Source organism: Hypanus sabinus, chromosome 5, assembly GCF_030144855.1.
Source record: "Hypanus sabinus isolate sHypSab1 chromosome 5, sHypSab1.hap1, whole genome shotgun sequence".
Taxonomy (NCBI): Eukaryota; Metazoa; Chordata; class Chondrichthyes; order Myliobatiformes; family Dasyatidae; genus Hypanus; species Hypanus sabinus.
In genome coordinates this window covers 103,770,685-103,797,486 of record NC_082710.1, presented here as the reverse complement: position 1 = coordinate 103,797,486, position 26,802 = coordinate 103,770,685, and the positions used below count along the sequence as shown (strand labels likewise).

The 26,802-nt window shown below is 39.7% G+C and overlaps 1 protein-coding gene across 2 annotated transcripts in view; it reads right to left on the bottom strand.

Annotated features, from left to right (window-relative positions):
• The window catches only part of LOC132394305 (kinesin heavy chain), a 157,720-nt gene that overhangs the window by 82,907 nt on the left and 48,011 nt on the right, over positions 1 to 26,802 (bottom strand). For both annotated transcript variants that reach the window (XM_059970277.1, XM_059970278.1), the window contains exons 2-6: positions 17,188 to 17,278; positions 14,611 to 14,684; positions 12,956 to 13,060; positions 10,567 to 10,615; positions 8,614 to 8,669 (exon numbers count right to left, since the gene is read on the bottom strand). In XM_059970277.1, the coding sequence (XP_059826260.1) occupies positions 8,614 to 8,669; positions 10,567 to 10,615; positions 12,956 to 13,060; positions 14,611 to 14,684; positions 17,188 to 17,278 (375 nt within the window). The remainder of the gene's footprint in view (positions 1 to 8,613; positions 8,670 to 10,566; positions 10,616 to 12,955; positions 13,061 to 14,610; positions 14,685 to 17,187; positions 17,279 to 26,802) is intronic.

Sequence of the window (26,802 nt, the reverse complement as noted above, 5' to 3'; positions counted from 1 at the left end):
GATTACCTCAATCTTTTTATGAAGCTAATATTTCTCTAATTCTTAAAAAAGATAAAGATCCTACTTTATGTACATCTTATCGCCCTATATCATTATTAAATGTAGATTCTAAGATTCTTACAAAAATTTTAGCTATTAGATTAGAAAAAGTACTGTCTCAGATTATTTCAGAAGATCAAACTGGTTTTATGAGGAATCGGTATTCCTTTTTTAATGTAAGAAAATTGATTAATATAATTCATACTTCACCACCCACAATCCCAGAATGTGTTATTTCATTAGATGCTGAAAAAGCTTTTGATAGAGTTGAATGGATATATTTATTTAATACATTGAGAAATTTTAATTTTAGTCCTAATTTTATATCATGGATTAAATTAATATATCATAAACCTGTTGCTTCTGTTTTTACGAATAACCACAGATCCTCTTTTTTTCAATTATCTCGTGGTACGAGACAGGGTTGTCCCTTAAGTCCTTTATTATTTAATATTGCATTAGAACCTTTAGCTATTGCTATTCGTGAATCTCCTAATATTTTTGGTATTACCCGTAATGAGAAGTTATATAAATTATCTCTTTATGCTGATGATTTGCTGTTATATATTTCTGACCCTGATAGGTCTATTCCTGCTATTTTATCCTTGTTGGTTCAATTTGGTACTTTTTCTGGTTATAAACTAAATTTAGATAAGAGTGAATTATTTCCTTTAAATGCACAAACTTTATTGACTGATAGGACACCATTTAAAGTTGTTACTGATAACCACTTATCTAGGTATAAAAATTACCAAGAAATATAAAGATTTATTTAGAATGAATTTTTTACCTATGCTTCATCAAATTCATCAACTTACTACAAGATGGTCTCCCTTGTTTTTATCATTAATTGGTCGGATTAATGCTGTCAAAATGATGATTTTACCGAAATTTTTATATTTATTTCAAGCCCTACCAGTTTTTATTCCTAAGTCTTTTTTTGATAGCATTGATTCAAAAATTTCTTCATTTGTGTGGCAAAATAAAAACCCTAGGTTAAGTAAAAAGCAATTACAAAAATCAAAAAAAGATGGTGGTTTAGCTTTACCTAATTTTAGATTTTATTATTGGGCAAATAATATTCGTAATTTATTGTATTGGAAATTAGATTTGGATTCACCACTGTGCCCACAGTGGGTAAATTTGGAATGTAATGAGGTAAAGGGATATTCTCTATTCTCTGTTCTTGGTTCTTGTCTTCCTGCGGATTTAGTTAAATTTAATAAACAAATATTTAATCCTGTTATTAAACATACATTACGAATTTGGTTTCAATTTCGTAAGTTCTTTATTTTGAAAAACTTTGTTCTTGATAGCCCTATCTTATTTAATTTCTTTTTCAAACCTTCCTGGACAGATCAAGCTTTTAACATATGGAAAAGGAAAGGTATAAAATGTTTTCGTGATCTCTTTTTTGAAGATACTTTGATGTCATTTGATCAACTTTCTAATAAATTTGAATTACCTAAATCTAATTTTTTCAGATATTTACAAATTAGAAATTTTTTACATAAAGTTTTACCATCTTTTCCTAATCCAACTTTGATGGACACTACAGATTTGATCTTTACCTTAAATCCTTGTCAGAAGGGATTAGTAGCTTTTATTTATAATATGATTATGAAGATACAACCAGAAATATCAGTTAGAATTAAACAAGAATGGGAAAAAGAACTTCAATATAACATATCAACAGATAAATGGGAAAAAATTTTGCAAATGGTTAATTCTTCTTCTATATGTGCTAAACATGCTTTAATACAATTTAAAATTGTACATAGAGCTCATATGTCTAAAGATAAACTTGCTCGATTCTATTCTCATATTAACCCTCTATGTGACAGATGTCATTTAGCAGTGGCCTCATTGACCCATATGTTTTGGTCATGTCCCACTTTACATAATTATTGGAAGGATATATTTACTACTATTTCCTCAATTTGGAATATAGATTTACAACCTCATTTTATTACTGCAATATTTGGTATACCAAATGAAGATGGCAATCAGTTTTCCCCCTCAATCAGACGAATGATTGCTTTTGTAACATTAATGGCCAGAAGGTCTATACTACAAAATTGGAAAGAAGTAAATCCTCCTACTACATTTCAGTGGCTTTCTCAAACTATTTCTTATCTGAGTTTGGAAAAAATTAGAAGCACTATTTTTGACTCATCAATTAAATTTGAAGAAACTTGGAGACCGTTTATTCGACATTTTCATATGAATTAATTTGGCCTTTTCCGGACCTTTCTGCTTATTCATGTTCAGGTATGGAGTTCCGGAGTTCTTTGACACTATCTTATACTTGTAAACTGTTATTATTGCCTATGTTAGTTTAGTTTAGTGTTTTATTTTTTTTTAATATATATTTTTTCTCACATATTTTTTAATATTTTTTTTTTTTTCTTTTTTAATGGTTATTTGTTTTTTTTTCATATAATCATGTGGACTTGATTAAGGTATTCTCTTTTGTTGATGTTTAGTAGGATATTATTATCTTATCAATGTGATTTCAAGTCTATTGTATTTATAATTTACTTATTACTATGTTATTTTTTTTTTGTGTATATGTGAAAATCAATAAAAAGATTGAAAAAGAAAAGAAGAGGTTGTCACTGAAAAAACCGGAGGTGCAGAGGGCCATAACTCAGTATTATATTGTGAAGAATGTGTTTTCAGCTGAGGTATTGGAAAATATCCCTGAAAAGGTACCAGCAAGTGGGACGGCTCAGTTAGAGTTGGAGAAATTGAGGCTGGATGCAGAACAGAGGAAGAGGGAGCATGAGCTCCAGCTAAAGGAGTTACAGCAGGACAGAGCTCAGAAGCAGCGGGAGCATGAAATTAAGTTAAGACAGCTGGAAGCAGCTGAAAAAGAGAAAGAGAGAGCCGAGAAGGAGAGAGAGTATGAGGAGAAAGAGAAACAGAGGCAACAAGACTTGGACATGGAGAAGTTAAGGCAAGGCAAGAGCGAAGAGCTCAAGGGTCAGACTGAGAGGAGCGGTTTAATGTTAGTTGGGAGTTTACGTTAGTACCTCCGTTCGAGGAGATGGATGTTGATAGTTATTTCTTGCATTTTGAAAAGGTGGCAGTGAGTCAGAAGTGGCCCAAAGAGCAATGGGTGGCGTTGTTACAAAGTGTGTTAAAAGGGAAGGCACAATGGGCATATGCGGTGTTGTCCATGGAGGAGGAGGAGTCTGAGAATTATGAGAAAGTAAAGGAGGCCATTCTTCAGACCTACGAATTGGTACCTGAGGCCTATAGACAAAAGTTCAGAAATTTAAAAAAAGGGTGGAATCAGACGTATACCAAGTTTGCCTATGAGAAGGGTGTGCTCATTGGTGTGCAGCAGAAATAGTGGAAGAAGATTTTTGGCATCTCAGGGAGTTAATTCTGATTGAGGAATTTAAAGGTTGTGTTTCGGATGATATCCGGATGTATTTGAATGAGAAGCCAAATAAGTCCATCTCCGAATTTGCTAGGTTCGCAGATGAATATGCCCTAACCCACAAGACAAAGTTTTCCTCAAATAAAAGTTACCAGAGAGACCGTGGGAACGGTAGAGAAAGCCCACCGGCTGAGGCAGAGATCCAGCTGGGAGCTAGTGGTAAGATTGAGGAGGAGAAGCAAGATGGCAGGAGAGGTCCTGGCTTGACCTGTTTTAATTGTGGAAAGGTGGGTCACATTGCATCTAAGTGCCTTGCTCCGAGGAAGGAAACAGGAAAATAGAAAGCTGCAGTTCCTATAGGATGTGCTGTGGTAATCAGTAAATCAACAAGAGAGCCCCAGGTAGACAGAGTACGAGAAGGGTCTGAGAAATGTACTTCAGAGGGAACCGTGTCTGTGAAAGAGGGAGACACACCAGTTCCAGTGCGGATCTGGAGAGACACGGGAGCTGAACTGTCATTGATTAGCAGTAAGGTACTAGATTTTGGTCGCCAGACTGGAGAGGTAGCGTTGAGAGGCATAGGAAAAGGGACAGAAGCGGTGCCCTTGCATAGGATCATTATAAATTGTGATCTGGTATCTGGACCAGTTGAAATAGCGGTGCGATCAGAATTCCTGAGAACTGACGTGGACGTCCTTCTTGGTAACGATTTAGCCAGTGGTAAGGTTTGGTCAGCAATGAAGCTGATGAGCCAGCCTGTGAGTGTTGAGGTCCCGCCCCTAGATTCCAAGATCTATCCCGCATGCACGATCACTTGCAGCACGTCGAGAAAGGCAGCTGAGAAAGAGACCAGTTTAAATCCGGCCAGTACCGATTTGGCCGAGACATTCTTACCGACCCTGTACCACGAGGGTTCAGAGGGTGGAAAAACGGAGAATAGGAAAGTGAAAGAGAGTAAGGGAGAGAAGTAGTCCTGCCCTTAGCCAGGAGAAAATTTATAGAGGCACGAAGTAAAGATGAGAAATAGATAAGGCTGTTAAAAGGTCCAGAGTTGGACATGGATGATCTGTCTGGTTTGGCAGAGCTGTTTGAAGAAGTTGAAAATTCCAAAGGTGTTCCCGATAATGAAATGAGGGCAGTCCTAGATTAAAAGGATGCCATTACCTTGAAGAAGTCTGCTGGGTTGGCAGATGAGGTTGTTTCAGCCCGCGGGGCTGAGTTTACTCCGGAAAGGAGTTGCCCAGAGAGTAGCTGGGAGGATCAGGGGAATTTAAAATTTGAAAAGGGTACGGGTATTGAAAGCCTGGAAGAGGCAGATGTCCTGTTTGAGTGTGTTCAAGATGTGGATACACGTGGTTCTGAACCCAGTAATGGAGCTCAGAAAAAGTCTGAGGTATTTGATTCAGTTGAAAAGGAATGCAGTCCTTGTGGGTCAGATGAATTTGGTTCAGTGAAGAAAGGGTTAACCTTGGTAATAGTGGGAAGTGAGAATTCCCAGTTGTTTGTGTTCGAAGGTGTGTTAAAAGTTAGTGAGGAGATAAAAGGTGATGAGGTGAATATTATTATTGAAGGAAAAGGGAAAAGTGTAGTTCCTAAATTGAATGGAGAAAATTTAAAGTCTGGATTGATGTCAGAAGCAGCAACCAGGCTGCAGAGACAGTGGCTTGGTAACAAGTTGCCTGCGAATCAATTACAGGTTGAGTTGGAATGTAAAGGTGCCCCACACGCTATTGTTATTCAAGAGTGTGGTGTGAAAAAGCAGAATTTGAAATGCTGTTTGAACAAAGAGGGATCGCTTGCAGATCTTAAATTAAGAATTAATAGCATGAAGGGTCCTGAAGAGAAAACTAGCAACTTGCTTAAAATTAAAGAATTGTGTGGAAATTCAGAAAATGGTCTAAGTTTGGAACACTTTGTTGATAAAATAACTCCTATGAAAGGAGCAGGCGAAAGCCTATTCCCCACTGGTGCACAAGCTCACCACGTGGGAGTTAACTGGAAAAGGGGCGCGGGTTGACGGGATGCCGTTTTAAATAGCAGGATCCGGTTTTAAGGGATTTCGACAAAGCATGTGAACAATAAAGACAACCCCCATGGAAGATTGACTATTAAGTTTGAAAGTAACATAAAGATTAGTATTTGCATGAACTTTTGTAGTATACACGGAAGCTAAGATCACAACTCTTTAGTTTTTGTTTGTTGAAGAAAAGGAATAAAAATAGGTGGTTATTCAATTGAAGTCTGATGCTACAAGACTTTAGTAAGGTACAAAATGTTAAGATATTAAAGGAAGTGACAATGTAATCGTTAACTGTTTAGATGCTGAATTGAATGTATAACTGTATTACTCTGTAGTGAAAAAAAACTTTTGTATTGTGTTAGATTCTAAAGTCCTGTAAGACTCTGTATTACTTCGTTTTTACCGATGGTAAAAACGCTTTGAAGGAAGGGGGTGTTACGAATGTGCCACAACTCTGAGGGGCCAAAGGGTACAAAGTAGTCCCCTCCTTTTTGAGAATCGCTAGATCGCTATTAATTCGGGTCTGGGACCCAGGAAATGAGACAGAGACATCCAGAACACACAGGGTTTGGAATGTGTCCTGACCTCAGCGAGACAAAGCCACGGATAACGGCCATTGTCTCTTGGAGACAGAATTGTGTATTGAGTACTGTACTATTCATTGAAGCCCCCAGGAGATGACCAGAGTGGGCTGGTTGAGGGATTGCATCATCCCAACCTGATTGACATCTGAGACCCCGTGAGTTAGGATAAAAGAGGGTCTGGGGAACAACCCCTTTAGACGCACCAGGAGAAACGCTAGAAATCCCGTGACAGCATTTAATAGCGACAGCCAGTGGGGCTCGATTGCGTCCTTTTCCTTTGCCTAGGAATTGGCGGGATTACCATGGAAGAACGGCTTCGCTAAAGGACCGGCTACACCATCGGAACTCTCAAAGGATCGAAATCATAAAAAGGAAAAGCTGGCAAGTTTCTAAAATCTCTCTTGACTCCAACCAAAGGCTGCAGCCTGAATGAACTGAATGACTTTTATATTTCCATCGGACAATACATTATCCCCTAGACAATGATAGAGCTTATTTCTTATTGATTATTATTATACCCACACTTTTAGATTTAGTATTGACGACGTATATTATCTGTATGTTTGCATTGATATTATTTTTGTGTATTTTTACTAATAAACACTGTTAAAAATAGTACCATCAGGCTTCAACGGACCTCTCTATCTTTGCTGGTAAGTGACCCAGTTACGGGGTTCGTAACACTCTAAAGATGCTGAGTTCCTCCAGGACTTTCTGTGTCTTACTAAAAAAAATGATGGCTTATCATTTTTAGATCTTAGGGCATTTGATAGCTTGAACACAAGTGAGACTAGAAATACAATGTTAAATGGCAACAGAAAAATTAATTTGAAAGCTCATCCTAAAAATTTTGATTATTCCCACCTCTTCTAGTGATTACTTTGTGATATTGGTGCATTGTGTACATTTTGACCAATTGAAGTTTAACTTAATGCATTACAATCACATGAAGGAGTTCAAGATCACTATCGTTGCAGTGCCAACACTGACTCAAATCCAGACAATGAAGCTTTCATTCAAGACTGGGAGGAAGCTGTGGTTGAACAGGGGAACAGGTTTTACTTTAACAGCCCAACCTGTAATAAATTTTATGTCTTAGCTGTAGTTGTCTGACCAGCTATCAGGCAGGAAGCTCACCTGACTGGCCTGAAGCTGGAAAGGAGTTGAGAGTAGGAAATGGAGAATGAGGATAAAAAGTGAATATGGGGTGGGGCTTTTGCAATTGAGATTGGAATGAAATGTCAGTAAAATATGTGGATTTGAATAGAGGTAGTTGGTACTCCTATCATGGAAAAGGGTTGTGATGCCATTAACAACTTTGGGAGAAAATATATCTGCTGATCCACCAGTCCTCGTCTGCCTTTAGTTTGTTGGTTGAGGCCTAGAACATTTTGGTTTAAGTTCCCACCTTATTTAATCAGTTTTGGCATGTTTACCATAACAGACATTTTTGGATCACCACTAATTTCCTTGCAAGAGTTGAAAAAAGATTATTTTTAATTTATTGAGATACAGCGTGAAATAGACCCTTCCGGCCCCTTGAGCTACGCTACCAGCAATCCCCAGTTTAACCTAGACATCACATCCCACCCTGCAAAAACTCATTTTAGGGAGGTAGCACCATCAATTTGCAGGAGAGGTGGGATGTCTGCAATAGAGTAGCTCCTTAGCAGCTAGCCAGCTAGTTTAAATAACGTTAGCTATGCTAATGAATGAATGACACCAGCTAACCTCACATCAAAATGCTTTTACATTTTAACCCACCATGAGCAATAGAAAAGTCACTGTTGCAAACAGTGCAGCAAGCAACACTGTCATTATTTTTGACCCCTATTAGGCAGGGCTACACTTTAGTGTAGTCTGGGGTGCAGTACGTTTTATATTTTCTTTTTTTGGAACACTCTGCCATGGCGCGATCTCCTGTGCTCTCCTTCTCTCTCTCGCTCTCTCCCTCTCAAAAAAAAAATCTATTTCCAGGATATTGTATATAATTTGCAGGTGTCAGGGAGCTACTTTCAGTATGCGGGAAACTCCCAGAAATTCCAGGAGAGGTGGGATGTCTGTTAACCTTAGCTAGTGATTGAACCCAGGTTGCTAGTACTGTAAAGCGTTGTGCTATCCACTACACTACCGTGTGTTTTCTAAATTTAAAATGCCCTGAAATTCCATTATGAACCTGGATTCAGTTCCCGCACCTGCCTGCAAGAAGTTTGTATGTTCTTCTCATGACCCCTTCAGTTTCCTCCCATGTCCCTCCGGTTAATAGGTTAATGAGACATTATAAACTGTCGCATGATTAGGCTGGGGTTAAATTGGGGGATTGCTAGGTGATGCTGTATCTCAATAAACAAACAGACCAACAATCTGATATCAATGAGATATTTGCAATGTTGTGTACAACATTAATATAAAACTATACAATCATTCATTGAACAGTATTAAAATAAGACTGCCATTCCTTGCAGGTTCTAATTAAATGCAGGGTGATGGCTGCTTACAGCCCACACTGCACTGAGTCAAGCCACCATCATATTCCTTGTTGCCACCATAAAGACTGTAGAGTATTTAGAAATAAATCTCACCTTAACAAAAGGTACTCTGTTTTTATCCTCATGTACTGAAAGATTTGTTTTTGAAACTGCAACAAGAAATAAAACAACTTAATTTAGTTTAGAACTTAATCAGCTGATAATCAGTTGAAGTAATGCATCCAATATAATTTTTTTTCTGCTGCTTCTTTTGTTAAGAAGAGGGTCATCTGGAATACATGCAGTTTACATAAGGAAGATACTACTTTCTTTTGAAAAAGGTAATCAATTTTGGAGTTCACAACATTAAGATGGATGGAAATACTATGCATACTGAATACTGTGCAGTATTCTTGTGTTATATATGTCAATGAAAAAGCTGATTCATAGCTATATTAAAAAAAGTCATTGGTCTAAACAATACACACAATGTGCTGGAGGAGCTCAGCAGGTCAGGCAGCATCTGTGGAAGGGAATAAACTATCAACATTTTGGGCCGAGTCCTTTCATCATGACCGAATCCCAAGTAAGACCATAAGACATGAAGGGCTTCAGCCTGAAACATCAACAATTGATTCCCATCCATACATGCTGCCTGACCTGCTGAGCTCCTCCAGCACATTGTTCTAGATTTCCAGCACCTGCAGTACCTCTTGCATTTGTTGGTCTAAACAGTTGAGGGAGGTTAAAGTTGCTGCTCACTCTCAACTCCCCCTTCTTCAAAACCTCACCACTTTCTACATTAATGATATTATCTAAAATCTACATTATAGTCTTGTGGAGAATTACCATTAACACATTCTGCCCAAAGAAGAATATGCATTTTTCTCGTACTTCCATCCCCCAAATTTTCTATATTTCTGTGGTTATATTTCCTTTCGTACCCCATCTGTCTTCATGTGTGCCAAGTCTTACCCCACACAGTAATGTTGGATGGGTGAAATGGAGGCACAACAGATTGCAGATGCTGGAATATGGATCAGTTTTACACCCAAAATATCAACTGACCCTGTCCTCCACAGATGCTGCTTGACATTCTGAGTTTCTCAAGCAGTTTCAGTTCCACTCCATCAAATGCCTTCTATACCAAAGGTCCCCAACCTTCTTTATGCCATGGACAAATACCATTAAGCAAGGGGTCCACAGACCCCAGATTGGGGCCCTTGTTCTAAAGGTTCACTATTACATTTCTTTAGGACAGAGAGGAGAAGGAATTTCTTTAACCAGAGGGTGGTGTATCTGTGGAATTCACTGCCACAGACAGCAATGGAGGCCAAGTCATTGGGTATATGTAAGGCAGATGTTGATAGGTTCTTGATTAGTCAGGGTGTCAAAGATGACAAGGAGAAGGGAGGAGAATTGGGTTGGGAGGGATAATAATTCAACTACAATAAAATGGCAGAGAACACTCAATGGGCTGAATGACTTAATTCTGTTCCTAGGTCTTATTACAATGCTCACGAAATTCCATTCCCATACACTTGGGATTCTCTCAAAAACTAGATCACTTTAGCCAGGGTAGACCTGAAATTTCTGAATTCTTGATGAATTACAGAAGTCTTAGATCTTTTTAAATCAGGGGTTCCCAACCTTTTTTATGCCACGAGCCAATACCATTAAGCAAGGGGTTTGTGGAAGTCAGGCTCAGAACACCTGGTTTAAATGTCTATCGTTCCTTCCACCACTAACACCAGCAGGTCAGATTATTGAATAGCCCTATTAGGGATCTGAAGCAGTCCAGGAAGTTTATCTACTTGACCTAATTCTTCCCTCAATCAATTTAATTCTTTTTCCACATTTATCTTACTACCATTAGCAGGATGTTGTAGGTTTCAAAAATTACCAACTTATTTACCTCAAGAGTCCATGATCCCCCCTATATGTATCCCTCGTGACCAAGAGTGTTTCAGGTAGGTGATAGGACACTATGATTATCATGCATTTATAGATCTTTCACTTTTATCAAAGCATTAAACTTCCTTCAAAAATGCAAAAGCAATCCCTTACCATCCAGCAAATCTCGAATTTTGTCTAAATAGATCTCAAAATAGGAAACCTGTAACAAAACACAAGGTATTTTAAATAAGATCATAACCTTGAGGAAATTTCATGTTGGAGGAACTTTGGAATCTTTGGAAATGAATAAACAATCGGTGTTTTGGGCCGAGACCTTTTCTGATGAAGGCTTCAAAAATTATCAATTTATTTAACTCAGGAGTCCATGATCCCCACTATATGTATCCCTCGTGACCAAGAGTGTTTCAGGTAGGTGATAGGACACTATGATTATCATGCATCTCCAACTGTTTATTCATTTCCATAGATGCTGCCTGACCTGCTGAGTTCCTCCAGGATTTTGTGTGTGAATTGCTCTGGATTTCCAGCATCTACAGAATCTCTTGTACTCATCTAAAACAAGGCAAGTTTCAGCATTACAATGTCACTTATTTATCAGTTTTTGTACACTCATAAAGACAGAGTATTTTTATGATGGGTCTTGTTGCATTTGATGGCTGCTAACTTGCTTTCATTAGGACCATAAATATTCCTAACTAATACCTACTGTCATTTCTTCAGGAAGCTTTTCCTCTGCAATTCATTTTCCAATTACATTTTGATTGCAAAGTTATGACCAATAGCACATACTGTCTTCTTTACCTGCACATCATTACCAGAGTCACAGCAGAGTAGCATGTTGCCATTTTGATTCTTAACAATCTAGGCGCCAATGACAAATTGTATTCGCTTAGAGCTAATAATGTGGTAAAACATGCTGAAATACTTTGCAAGGTCATTATCAAACAGAATTTCACATCAAAATATTTAGGGGCTAACAGGGACCAATATTTGGTCAGAGCAGCTTGTCTGAAGGAGCTTCTTAAGAGGAAAAAATAGAAACTAAAGAGTTTTAGGACAGAAATTTCTGCCACCAATGAAATGAATTGTGAGATGCTGAATTAGAAATGCCAGAATTTGAAGTGGGGTGGTGGGGGAGAAGCAAATATGATTTGGAAATAGGGAAGGAAAATTGTAAAGTGTATGTTATTTAATCAGGAGCCTCACTGTGCAGGTAGTGGCACTCAAAAGGTTCCACAGAGAATTAATTATAAAGTATCTGAAACTTGCCTCAACCAGCTGCATATAAGATATATGGCAAGAAGCAGAAGGAATCAACATTAACATTGTGAAGAAACTCCAAACATCTGGGCTGTCTTCAACTACTGTTTGTCAGGTTGGAGGCCTCAGGGATCTGTACTGGGTCCAATGTTGTTTGTCATATACATTAATGATCTGGATGATGGGGTGCTAAATTGGATTAGTAAGTATGCAGATGATACTAAGATAGGTGGTGTTGTGGATAATGAAGTAGGTTTTCAAAGTTTGCAGAAAAATTTAGGCCTGTTAGAAGAGTGGGCTGAACTATGGTAGATGGAGTTTAATGCTGATAAGTGTGAGGTGCTACATTTTGGTAGGAATAATCCAAATAGGACATACATGGTAAATGGTAGGGCATTGAAGAATGCAGTAGAACAGAGTGATCTAGGAATAATGGTGCATAGTTCCCTGAAGATGGAATCTCATGTGGATAGGGTGGTGAAGAAAGCTTTTGGTATGTTGGTCTTTATAAATCAGAGTATTGAGTATAGGAGTTGGGATGTAATGTTAAAATTGTACAAAGCACTGATAAGGCCGAATTTGGAGTATTGTGTACAGTTCTGGTCACCAAATTATAGGAAAGATGTCAACAAAATAGAGAGAGTACAGAGAAGATTTACTAGAATGTTACCTGGGTTTCAGCACCTAAGTTACAGGGAAAGGTTGAACAAGTTAGGTCTTTATTCGTTGGAGCGTAGAAGGTCAAGGGGGGACTTGATAGAGGTATTTAAAATTATGAGGGGGATAGATAGAGTTGACATGGATAGGCTTTTTCCATTGAGAGTAGGGGAGATTCAAACAAGAGGACATGAGTTGAGAGTTAGGGGGCAAAAGTTTAAGGGCAACACGAGGGGGAATTTCTTTACTCAGAAAGTGGTAGCTGTGTGGAACAAGCTTCCAGTAGAAGTAGTAGAGGCAAGTTCGGTATTGTCATTTAAAGTAAAATTGGATAGGTATATGGACAGGAAAGGAATGGAGGGTTATGGGCTGAGTGCAGGTCAGTGGGATTAGGTGAGAGTAAGCGTTCGGCATGGACTAGAAGGGTCAAGATGGCCTGTTTCCGTGCTGTAATTGTTATACGGTTATATTACCCTGGAACCAATATGGTTTAGACTGTTAGAAGACTACATTATTATTTTCAAATCCAGATGACGCCAATAGAAGTACAAATTCAAACGTAAGTATGCAAACTGGTCAACGGGTTGTCACGATATAATTACTGAAGAAAGACTTCACAAACCTTAATGTGGAATTCTAGATTCTCATCCATGGAATAGATGTGATCAAAGATGTCATGAGCTATCCTTGGAATAATGCCCATCAGCTGAGGATTATGAAGCTTTCCCTAAAGATATAACAATCAACAAAACACAAACACTGTTCAAGGTCCTCAAGTTATGTTGCAAATTGTCCTATTTAATGAAACGAAAAAGTCATTTTCCTACCACTGCGTATTAGTTCCACTTCCAAAATAATAAACTAGGGGTTCCCAACCGTTTTTATGCCTTTTTCTAACTCTATAGACCCCAGTTAGAAACCTCTGCCCCAAACCATTAACCCTTAAAATATATTGGAAACATAGGGGACTCACTGTGTTCCTCTGTCAGACTGATAGTTGTGTAAAGTACATCAAACAGCCTTATAATCCAAAAACATAATTTAGTCAATTCCAAACACAATTGTAGTGTATTGATTGCTTTCACCAAAAACCTTATGTTCGGTGAGTATTAATATTTCACATAAATCTGTGAGCGAAACATAGTTTCCTAATTGCTGGGAGGAAGAAAACCGTTCCCAAATGCATCAAGAAAGGTGTGAGTAACGTGTCAGCAAAGGGTGGTGAGAAATCGCAGCCAAGGAAGGAGAGTTACTCCTTCGATACCTACAAGAGCAAATTCAGTTCTCCATAATATCAGCCATTAATTTCATCAATCATGTGCCAACTATCATTTCATATTAAGCACATTATGACTGAGAATTCTGAACTAGATGAATTATTTCCAATACAAAGCCAAGTAATTATATTGAAATTGTTCCCTTCAATCCATTGGCCAAGACTTTTTTTGACCTGCTTATGCAGATAACATTATAAAATAAGCCGACATGTGAGTTTGAAAGTCATGGGAATATAACTTTCCACAATTTGCACAAAAAATATAAATGCATTCTTTGCCTTCCATTCATGAACAAGAATATGGACATCAGCTCTGGAAGATCTACCAAGGGTTTGGCTTACAGCGAACACAAGTTGGTATGTCTGGTCAGTTCAGTTCAGAGGTTCCCAACCTGGGGTCCATGGACCTCTCGGAAAATGGTAGGAGTCCATGGCATAAAAAAGGTTGGGAACTCCTGGTCTAAGTGAACTTGCAGGTGTCGTAACCTTGGCCAAAGACCAATGCCAACCTTGGCTTGGTTTTGTTATTGAAGAAAATATAAGACTAGCTGGTTGAACAAGGTGAGTCATTTTGTCAAAAGCAAGAGAAAAAAGTGAAAAATTGGCATAAAAATTACAACTGCAATGAGGAACTAGCATTAACTGAATCTCTTTTCTACAAACTCTCTTTGTGATCCTATCCTGTGATTAGAGCAATTCTGAAAAGATTACTAAAACAGAATCAAGCAGCAAGCTCGTGCAAATTATATCTAATATAATTTCTGGTCCAGCTCTATAAAAATAACTGTAAGCATATGCCCCAGATGGCTTCTGGTAGGAGTACTGAAGTGATCAAAAGGCAATCTGATACACCTACACAGATAGGAGGGAAAAAGCACTGAAGAGCAAGAGGTGAGAAATAGATTTAGTTTCCTCATTTGGATTTCATGTCAAAAGCATTGGCAAGAATGAATATTTTCTGCTTTTGAAAGGATACCTCAGGGAATATATCAACCACTTACCTCCATGGTATGTGTTTTCCCAGAAGATGTTTGACCATAAGCAAAAATAGTTCCATTGTAACCATCAAGTACATCTGAAATAAATAGATTAGTAACATTGATTATGTAAGCAACTGAAACCTTACCCTATTAAAAGCGTGTTAGTACTCAAAATATTGTAAACTACTGTAACTTACATAACTCAAACAATAAATAACCATTCCACTTCAGAAGTAATTCACAGCCTAGGAGGAGGCTGTGTGGCCCATCAAGTTGATGCTGGCATCTTGTAAAAGTCAGCCAGTTATTGGGATTTCTCCCCATGTTAACCTTTTTTAAAAAGCTTCAGTTACTTGTGCAATTCCTTTTGAAATCTGCATCCCATGGTGAATTCCTGATAATAACAATTGTTTTAGCATTATCCCAAGTGGTTTTTTTTGTTCCTGTTCTCTCCAGTTCTTAACATTTCTAGTTTCATTTGGTCTAGCTCCAACATGCTTCAAGTATCTCTATCAAATCCTCTCCCAGTTTTAACAACACTGCCACAAACTCCACTAGCCTGCAGGTCATCCTTGGGCAAGGTGTTGCACTTTCTTAGCACACCTTCACCCCACCCCCCACTCCCACTCCAATCAGGATCACGTGAAGCCATCAGAGCAGGTTATGAGCAGCTGGTGCACATCACAAGTCTTGGTTATGCGACCACTGACCCCAGACAGGCAATCTCGGAAGGGTATCGATAATGGCTGGGGTCACCCGTCTTGTAAAGACACTACCCAGAGGAAGGAAACGGCAACCCACTTTTGCAGAAAAATTTGTCAAGAACAATCATGATGATGGATAGAGAACAGATGGAAGACCATGACTGCCCACATCATATAACATGGCACATAATGTTGATGATGCCACAAGCTACCAGTTTTAACCTTGCTATATGCAAATCTACACTCTATGCAGCCTGATGAAAACTCACTGGAACTTTAGCTGGTGAATATGTCAAAGAGTTCTAGCATTGAACCAAGAGCTTACAGACTATCAGCAGGATTTACTCTGGGCAAATCTGCTCAGAGATCTTCTGCCATGTTGGAGTAGGCACAGCATCTGCAAGCTCATTTACTTCAATGCATAAGGCCACTTGGTTCAATCATTCAATTTTGAAGAGACATCTTTTGCAAGTAGCGTTTAATTATTTAAATTTAAAAAATTAATTTCAACATCTACTATAATTAACTGGAAACTGTCTTTACGTGCTCCTGGAAATCTTGACAACTACACTGCAGGGAGTGTGTCACATGCGGGGGCGGGGGTGTTAAGTTTACTTGTGAGGCAAAAGCCGCTTCTACTGTGGCGGTCATCGACTGGCTTGTTTGAAGGGTGCAGCAACTCTTTCTCATTGTTTGCCTTGTGTGCCACAGCACCAGTATCAAATTTCAGGCACCTTTCCTTTGTCGTTGGGTCACTCATTTTCACAGTGAGTCTGCGACCAGTGCTGAAGCACCACTGGGAAGGTATGCTGCAAATAGAGGAAGGCTCACGTCCACTCTAAGCCAAGTACCTGTTTGCTGGATGCTCAGTTTTGTAATTTATGTAACTGGGGGTGGGGGGGGGACTTAACTGTTTGGTTGAATGTTTTACTGTTTGTAAATAGATGATTAATTTGCTTTTTCTTAATTAGTATCTTATGTCTCACTCACCACCTGGTAACAAATGGGGGAATTGATGTAGCAAGTGCAGGCACTCAGCTTGTACAGAAATGTAACTGCGACTGTGGGCAATGATTAGAAACGCACACACTTCTGAATGTTGCTGCAGTTCCTGGCCTTCAATGACTTACTATAAGCATTAGTGAGCAGCATGTAAAGGATCCAACTGGTAGGAGGACATGTTGCAATGAGGATATTTGGACTCTGTAACAGGAAATGGATAGACTGAGTGCATGAGCAAAAACCTGAAAAATAGCCTTTAATGCAAGAAAGTGTGAGGACATGTACTTCGGTAAAAGGAACCAATATGCAGACCGATTATCTATATGGAAAGAAAATGACTGAAGTATGCAGGGATCTTATGCATTAATCACTATGAGTGGAGCTCCTATTTACTTGGTATAGTCCAAAAACCAAAATGTCACATCTCTAGGAAGCTCCAAATAGATCCCCACAAAATTACTAAATCTTAACATTTTAAATTATGCACTTGGGTTGAAAAGCTTATTCCAAAAAAAATATGATTTCTATAAATGACCATCAGACTCCTCCCCATTCACCAGAAGAAATGGACTTAAAGAGGTGATTGTTCTTTTCACTCAGGCTGAGGGTTTCAGACTGCATTCATCTGTTCTTCATGACATGCAAGTTGTTGCATGAAATAGTTGTTTTTGTGTGGGGGAAAAAAACAAAGTTCATATTTGGAACACAAATATTAGTCTGCACAATATATTTCTACAAAGCAAAAACACTGGTATATAATACTACTGAGAGAATGGAGAAAAATACTTCTGCAATTGGCACTGAAAACAACTGTTCCCAATTCTGTTCTCTCTCTACACCACAAAATGGCTTTAACATCAGTAACATGAAAGCAATGGGCTATACCACCTACCTTTAACAATCTGTTTGGCACATGCATTGTAAACTTGCTCCTGGGTTGTGTTCGGAGAAAAAACTTTGTCGAATACGAAAGGTTTTCCTTGCTGGAAGAGGAAAAAAAAAGATTCAATTTCCAAAACTCTTCTAAATGCATGGGTTTCAAATGAGCGATCGATTGCTTGAGACCGCATCACGTAAATGGTTCTGGAATTGGTCCAAATGCACATGTGGCTGGAACACTGGTAGCTGCGCCCAAGGTTACTCAGACAACAGAACTATATCCAAACTTCTACCCCAAAGAATGACAACAAATGTAAGGGAAGAGCATGGCCTGCAAGCTCAGAAAGTTACACTTCCTACTAATTTGGATTGCTTTTCAGCTGTTATTCGTTAAGAGTCTACCCAACAGCACCAGGGGAGTTTCAGAATCAGGTTTATTATATCAAACACCTCACCACCACTGTCACAAGGACAGTAGGGATGGCCAGTAAAAGCTGACCATTCCCTCAATACCTACATCCCACAGAAACAGCTGCACTTTAGACATGTAACACTTTAGACATGGATTTGAAAACAATCCAAAAATCTAAAACCAAAGAAAACTTACAAATGCTGAAAAGCTGAAATAAAAGAGTATGTCAGGTAATACCTAACCAGCTATTATAGCAAATGGTTCCCTGGCACGATTATATGGACTCTTGACTTGACAACCTCCCTGGTTAATGTATTACACCTTACTGTCTGTCTGTGTTTAACTGCTACACTTTATTCTGTATTGTTACTGTTCTACCTTTTTCTACCTCAAAGCACTGTGCAATGAATTGATCTGCATGAACCACATGCAACAGAATCTTTTCACTGTACCTCAATACATATAATAATAAACCAATTCCAGTTCTAAAACAGACCTAAGCATTCAGGTTTGTGAACTTCATCAGACTCATAATACTGAAGAACTGATTATGGACTTCAAGAGGAGGAAGCAGGGAAAATACACACCATTCTTCGTGGGAAGGGTGAGCACCTTCAACTTCCTGGGCATCAACAGCCCAGAGGATCTACTCTGCAGCACAATGCTTTACAGTATAGGTGGCCGAGGTTCAGTTCCTGCCGCAGACTGAAATACTCAGCAGGTCAGGCAGCAGGATAAAAGAGTTGGTGTTTCATCCTGTAATGCTGCTGCCCGAGCTGCCATGATCTGCAGCTTCCCCCATTCAAGTTGGAGTTTACAGCAATCCCTGCTGCTGCCTGAAAGGAGATTGTACATTCTCCCCGTGACTGTATGGGTTTCCTCATTGTAAATTGTCCCATGGTAAGGTTAGGGTTAAATCAGGGGATTGGTGGGCGAAGGGCCACAGGGCTTATTCCATGCTGTATCTCTATAAATAAATCAAGGCAATCAAGCAGGAGGCACACATCATTAGGAGTCTGAGGAGATTTGGTATGTCACCAAAGACTCTACAGATGTATTGGGGGGGGGGCGGGGGGAGCATTCTAGCTGGGTGCATCATCTCCTGGTATGGAAACTCCACTTTCACAAGAGGCTGCAGAAGGCTGTAGACTCAGCCAGCTCCATCATGGGCAAACCCTCCCCATCAACTAAAGATAGTGCCTGAAGGTGGTATCCATCATTAAGGACCTTCACCATCCGGGACATGCCCTCTTTCCATTACTACCATTAGGGAGGAGGCACAGAAACCTGAAGACATAGGAGCAGAATTAAGCCACTCAGCCCATCAAGTCTGCTGCACCATTCCATCCTGGCCTATTTATTCTCCCTCTCAACCCCACTTTCCTACCTTCTGCCCGTAACCTTTGTCGCCTTAACTAGCCAAGAACCTATCAAACTCTGCTCAATGACATGCACTCCACAGCCATCCATGGCAATGAATTCCACCGATTCACCACCCTCTGGCTTAAGAAACTCCTTCTCATGTCTGTTCTAAATGGACGTCCCTCTATTCTGAGGCTGCGGCCTCTTGCCCTAGGAGACATCCTCTCTACATCCACTCTGTCTTGGCCTTTCAACATTCGATAGGTTTCAATGAGATTCCCACTCAGTCCTCTAAACTCCAGTGAGTACAGGCCCAGGGCCATCAAACACATGCCATACATTAACCCATTCATTCCCTCTCAACTCCATTCTCCTTCCTTCTGGTAACCTTTGACGTCCTGACTAACCCAGAACCTATCAACCTCTGCTTTAAAGACTCATACTCAGTGATTTAAAAACAGCTTCTTCCCTTCACCAGCAGATTTCTGACCACTTCGTGAACACTGCCATATTATCTGTCTTTTGCTTTTTTCTTTGTAACTTAGATTTCATGTCTTGCACTGTACTGCTACCACAACTAACATCACAAGCCAGATTCTGACAAAAGCTCGTTGACCAGAAGCATTTACTCTTTTTCTTCATCTATGAATTTGCCAAGTAGCTCCAACACATTCTGTATTTTTTTTTATTTTGAGAATCACATATCCTGTTCAACCTTTATTGCTTTCATTGTCTATGTTCAATCTCATATCATCCCTCAAACCAATAAAACAAGAGCCTAAAACTAAACAGAGATGAAACCACTTGCACCTCTGAAAGGACTGTGAACTTTAAACTCAAATTATTTACTTCTCCCTCAAGCTTTCCCCTGGGGATTCAGTTCTAAATTCAGCCCGCTGTTGCGGCAAGATGCCTCGGAGCTGCTTGTGCTGTTGTATTGATCAGGGGAGCTGGAGGTCAAAATGGACGACCTCACGATGCATCTGGAATATGGCCTCAGTGCCTAGAAAGATCATTTATGTTTGGTAGTTTTCCCTTAATCCTGATAACTTTTAATCTTTTATAGACACAACTCCACATTTCATTCTTGCTTTAAAACCAGATGCATGTCCTCGATAAGAAAATATTTGCTTAAAAAATAATTAGATTAAAAACAAAAAAGATCACAGGAATAACCACCTGCACCATTACATGACTGCAGATTCCTATCTCCTCCTTAGAGATGGTGCACGACCCAATTAAAATGTAAATGTGTGGATGGAAGCTTGTATCAGGAAGGGATAATAAACCTCAATGTCCAAATGAGATGCTGCTCTCCATGGGGGGTGGTGGGGGGGAAAATTATAAATGGTTCCGTCAACATTTATACCTTGAGCTACAGGGAGAAGCAGCCAACTGAAAGCTGCATTGTTGAACCGTTTCCAGCCAATCTGCAGTCTGCAGATTTTGCTGCAGTTGCCTGGTGACTCCCACACTGCACAATTGCTGGTTACCCGGGTCTCTCCATGGCTTGTTTACAGCTGCAGGACTGTCCAAAGTATTCCAAATACTGCTCATCCACCCAAACATCAGCATCTTTCATTACCCTATCTACCATTCCTAATGACACAACCGCATGCCCACGTTAAGTACTTCATTAGATATTTGCTATTAAAAACATTTTAGTGCATCATCCAGATGGAAGAGCACTTGGTAGGTTTATTCAAAAAAAATATTGAACACGCATTGCAGTGATATAAATTATTCCAGGCACATCATTTCATCAGCCTGTGACACGAACAAAACATCAGTCAGCACCCTTTCTTAACCACCAGCTTCGTCAACATTTTCCACGCAGCCTCTTTCAGAGAGAGCATCAGCAGACTACATGCTTTCGTTGCCATCACAAGGGTTTTGCAGAAGCCATGATGTACAAAAACAAACATGAACAGGGGAGATTTCTGGCCCTGTTTTTTTTGTATTCTGCTCTGATTGAGGCGGGTTTACATGGCGAAAATTCCAGAGAGGGAGCAGGTAGCTTCTCGCAACCTTTCAGATTAACATACTGCTGCCCAAGGCACAACAATAATTACTTCTTAAGCATAGGCCAGCTGAGACCCAGCTTTGATCAAAGTACAAGCATTAAATAAAAATTTGGTAATTAAATGCAAAGCATTTAAATAGATCACAACTGCTTCTCACGATTAACACATCAAGGCATACTAATTGCTACTTGCCTATTTGGCAGGTACAGCTGCTACCTTTAGTACAGTGTTTCAAGCAACATAGTTTTGAAAAGTAATTATTGATCAAATCTGCAAAACAGATAAGACCAGGACTTGAATATGGCAAATATTATTTGCAGGACTTGTCCAACTGCAATGGTGAAGGGGTAATTGGTTGGTTTAGATAAACAGGGTAAAATGATGAATTGACGGACACATCAGATCCAGATACAAGGTTTCAACCCAAAATATCACCAACTCCTTTCCTCACACAGTTGCTTCTGAATCTGCTGAGCTCCTCCAATGGACTGGTTATTGTCACAGATTCCTGCATCAGAGTTCCCTATGACTATAAACAGATGAATCTGATTGCAGAAACATAGATCTGTACTCTAAGAGCTGGGGATCACCGTCTAAAATTAAGGAATCACTGACTTAACTCAGACAATAGGCTCCTGTGGGTTCAGTGTCATTGGAGCTTCTTCCCTCAAAGGGAGGCAGTTTTAAAGAAGGAATTAAATAGACTCTTGGTAAGCCAGGTGAAACATTGCCAAGGATCGGCAAGAATACAGATCAACCGTGATCTTATTAAATGGCAAAGCAGTCTTTGGCCTCACCATTTCTCCATCTTCATATTCTTCAATCCAGATTTGTTTTGCGTAAAGGATGTTTAACAACGTCTACCTGACCGTGGCACAGAAGTAGGAGTACAGCAGCAGGCCATCTGATGGCTTACATCTGCTCCACTATTCAAAAAGATCCAAGATGCTCACTTTACCTTAAGCTCCTTTTCCTGCCCTAACCCTACATCTTTTATGCCTCAATATTCAAAAATCTATTAGATTCTGAGCAACATACAAAAAATGCTGAAGGAACTCAGTAGGTCTGGCAGCATCTATGGGAAAGAATAAGCCGTTAATGTTTCGGGCCGAGACTTTTCATCAGGATGAAATTCTATCTTGATATAATCAGCCAACGAGTCTCGACAGTTTACTTAAATTAATTCCATCTAGTTCAATAAATGCATTCTTATCTCAGTTCTGAGTGCTTGTTTTCCTTCTCATAAAACTCGATACCCTGGTGATACTGCACCAAAGGGAGCATCTTCCCCTGCATCCACCTCGTCAAGCAAAGTAAGAATATTGTAAAACAATAGAAAAAAAAGAGAACAAGAAAAAGCACATTTCATAAAGGTCTGCTTGGTTATAGGCATGTACTAATGGCTGCATCACCATCCGGTACTGGTGGCGGAATTGCTACTGGGCAGAATCAGAATAAGCTGCTGAGAGTTGTAAAGTTAGCTCGGTTATGTGCACTAGCCTCCACAGCATCCAGGACATCTTCAAGGAGCAATGACTCAAAGAGGCAGCATCCAGCATTAAGGACACCCATCACCCAGGACATGCCTTCTTCTCATTGCTACAATCAGGCAGGAGGTACAGGAAACACGAGGAAATCTACAGATGCTGGAAATTCAAGCAACATTCACAAAATGCTGGTGGAACGCAGCAGGCCAGGCAGCATCTACAGGAAGAAGCATTGACGAAGGGTCTTGGCCCGAAACATTGACAGTGCTTCTTCCCATAGATGCTGCCTGGCCTGCTGCGTTCCACCAGCATTTTGCGTGTGTTGCAGGAGGTACAGAAGCCTGAAGACACACACTCAACAATTCAGGAACAGCTTCTTCCTCTCTGCCATCCGATTTCTGAATGGACATTGAACCCATGAACAATACCTCATTACTCTTTTTATTTCCGTTTTTGCATCACTTACTTAATGTAACTATTTAATATAAATATGCTTACTGTAATTCAGTTTTTATTTAAACTATTATGCTTTGCATTATACTACTACCACAAAGACAATACATTTCACAACATATGCTGGTGATATTAAACCTGACTCTGATAATGGCAAACCAAAGTTCAAACTTCAAAGCAAATTTTACTATCAAAGTACATATATGTCATCATATACAATGTTAAGATTCATTTTTTTTTGTGGGCATAATAGATCTGTGGAACAATACCCATAACAGAGTCAATGAAACACTGCTCAACTAGGGTGTTCAACCAGAGTGAAGACAATAAAATGTGCAAATAGAAAAAGAAAATCTAAATAAAATCGAAAACGTAATGAAGGTTCCTTGAAAGTGAAGGGTAGTACTTGATCCTGAACCTGAGGGTGTGAGTCCTGAGGCTCCTGTACCTTCTTTCTGATGGCAGCAGTAAGAAGACAGTATGTCCTGGGTGGTGGGGGTTTCTGATAATGAATTCTGTCTTTCTAGGACAACTCTTCATGTGGCTGTGCTCAATGGTGGGGAGGGTTTTCCCGGTGACGTACTGGACCGTTTCCACTACTTTCTGTAGGATTTTCCACTCGAGGGTATTGATAACCAATCACCAACATAACGAAGTACTTTAAATTTTAGCCAAATATCTACAGGGCTGAAAAATATGTCAAAAATATTTGAAAATGAATGTGGCTCAGCAAGTTACTTCCACTTGGGAATGGGGTAAGAATGGAAGCAATTTTCAAAAAGTAATATCAAAATTATCTTTATAAACAGATATCTCACTTAAAAATAGGCCTCCTGTTTTGCAAAATCAGGTTGATAAGAACATTCTCAGGATGTAGGCTTGTCCAGTGGGTGAATAAGATCTTTTGTTTCATCTTCCTTGCAATCATATACTCCAATTTCATCAATCTCAACTCTGAACATCCTCAGTGATCCAACATCTGTACCTCAGAGATGAAGAATTCAAAATATTTACATACTTGTGTCAAGAAATTTCTCATCTCAATGATAAATGGCTGGTCCTTTGTGCCGCGTTAAAAAAAACCTAGTTTAGCTACTCCATCAAACACCCGCAGAATTCTGTATGTCTCAATGCAATCGGCTCTCATTCTGGTAAACTCCAATGATACTGCCTTGACGTGCCAGATGTGAACACCCTGCAGGAGAGAAGAGCTAATTGATCAATGCTGAAAGAAAGCAGATGGTTGGTGATTCTTCACATACTCTGAATGTTCTCATGAGGTGGTCTACACAGGAGGTGAGACATATAAACGCTAACACTCAAAAATGTACTAATGCTTCACCAGAAATTACAAATTACACCCACAATGAGGTAAATAATAAATTATATTTATTTACTTCTATAAGCTAATAATGGGATTAATAATGTTGGGAGTTATACAATGAAATGCGCTGAATGAGATGTCTTGATGTACATGTGATTGATAAATAAATAAATCTGAATCCTGAAGCATTCTGCATCTTTGGAAAAGGAAAAGGTGGTGTTCACAGGGCAGTGAGCTGGCATTTTATTGAAATTATCATGTTAACTCATTACTCCCCCCCCCCCCCCCCGTTTCTGTGTAGAACTGGGGTAAGGGGGTTGAAATAGTCTTCAGTCTCTTCAGTCTTTGATGGCTGGGCCTGGATGAACTAATAGCGTCTCTTGAATTAACATGAAAGTGATCATGGTGGGGAGGAGAGGAAGGAGCTCATCATGCTTATATCATTATGGCCAAATTCTACTTGTGAGAAACATCACCATTAGATTTATCCTGACATATATTCTGAAGAAGCAGAGCTGCTTCTTTGTGTAAACGTAATGACTGCACACCTTCCAATGGCCAGACTGAAGTGTGAGGGGAGGTGTTGAGTGACAGCAGAAGAAAGGGATTGATTGATTGATTGATTGATTGATGAGGTAGTGGGAGAGCATTGGGAAAGAAAAGGTGGGGCCAAGTAACGAAAGTGGTGGTGGGGGAAGAGGATTGAGGATTGGTGAAGCAACTCATTCCCTGCACTATTCCTGTACTCCTCAGTTTCCTTAATATCCAGAAATCTTCTGTTCAATCTCTACAGTCAAAGAGACTTCTCATCTCAAACCCATATGACTTTGGTCTTAATAATAAGACCACAAGATATAGGAGCAGAATTATGCCACTTGGCCCATCAAGTTTGCTCAGTCATTTCATCATGGCTGATCCATTTTCCTTCTCAGCCCCATTTTCCTGCCTTTTCTCTGTATCCCCTCATGCCCTGACTAACCAAGAATCTATCAACCTCTGCCTTAAATATACCAAATTACTTGGCTTCCACGGCCTCCTGTGGCAATGAATTCCACGGATTCACCACTCTCTGGCTAAAGAAATCCCTCCATTCTAAATGAACGTCCCTCATTTCTGAGGGTATCTCCTCTGGTTCTTGGCTCCTTAGCCAGGAAGGGAACATCCTAAGCAATCCTGCATGGATTTTGCCAATTCCATTGAAATCTCCATTCATTCTTCTCAACTCAAGACAATACCAGCCCTGGTCTATTCAACCTGTCATCTATGCTACACCTGCACATTGGCTTTCAGTAGCTTGTGTACAAGCATGCCGTGGACACTTTTAATCTAAATGGTTCACAAAACAGAGAAGAATCTGCCATATTCTTGCATACTTACTCAGCATGTCTTCCAAGAGGACAACAACCTTGTCCTGGATTAGAGGCTTGCAGCCCCATGAAAGCTATTATGGCTGTAGTTAGGGCTTTATGCCTTGGCTCTTGGTAGGATCACCCATGCCAAACAGGTCAAAGGGTAGAGGCCAGCCTACCGTGGTCCACTGGTCTTCCAAGTTTCGGGCTTCAGCTCAGGGCTAACAACCCTAACTGGTAAAACAAATTTGTTACAAAAACAGCAATGAAGCATTCCTCTACATCTCAGTGTGACAGTGTTCCTGAGTCTCCACCTGGGGCTTGCATGACTGACAGTAATCTACTGACATGACAAAGCTACTGAACACCACCAGAGATGGAGGACTTTGTTTCCCTAAATGCCAGCAGCATATCAGGCAGTAAGGTACTTAGCACGTCCACCTCCCCTTAAAACATTTTCATGTCCTCATCCCAAATCACAATCCTACCTTGTTTAGTTTTGCCAGCAAAGCTGGAAACATGGCATTTGGTTCCATCAGGCTAATCTGTGGTATATTTTGTAAGTAGGTGTGCCCAAGCACTAATCCCTCTCATATTTCCCCAATCTCAGTCTTGAGAAGTGCCTTTGTCTTCCATCTGAGGAAGATGAACTACCCCAATCCTGTGCCCTAACCTGATAAGCCCTGCTGTTGGTGCACTGTTGTCTTGTTTAGGGTCATTAAGCCCTTGCATTTTCTGTTGAATATTGTCAAGTTTATTTTCACTGGAACGGGTTTTCAGCATACTGTGATTATTTAAAGTGGACTCCCAATTAGCGCGTACTGCGGGGTCCTTGGGTATGCTTCCAGAAAGATTAGTCTCGCAGTGTCATTCAGTCAAGCCATAAAAGTTCAGTTGGATTTCCAATGAATTAACTAATTTCTGTCTCAACGTGGGAGTTTGTCATTCCTCCGCAGCTGGGTCGAGTTGTCTGTCAGCACACACCGTGACACTAACCCTTCCAAATCAACCTTTTGTATGGGATTTAATGGATTTAATTAAAACCTAAATATACCTCATCTACTAATTCTCACTCATTTATTTTTGTCACATCCTCAAAGAGCTCCAGAAAGTCAGTCAGATATGATTTTGTTTGGTATGGATGTGGTGAGGACCTACGAGTACCTGGGTGCACACCTGGATGATAGACTTGAGTGGAGCACCAGCACAGAGGCTGT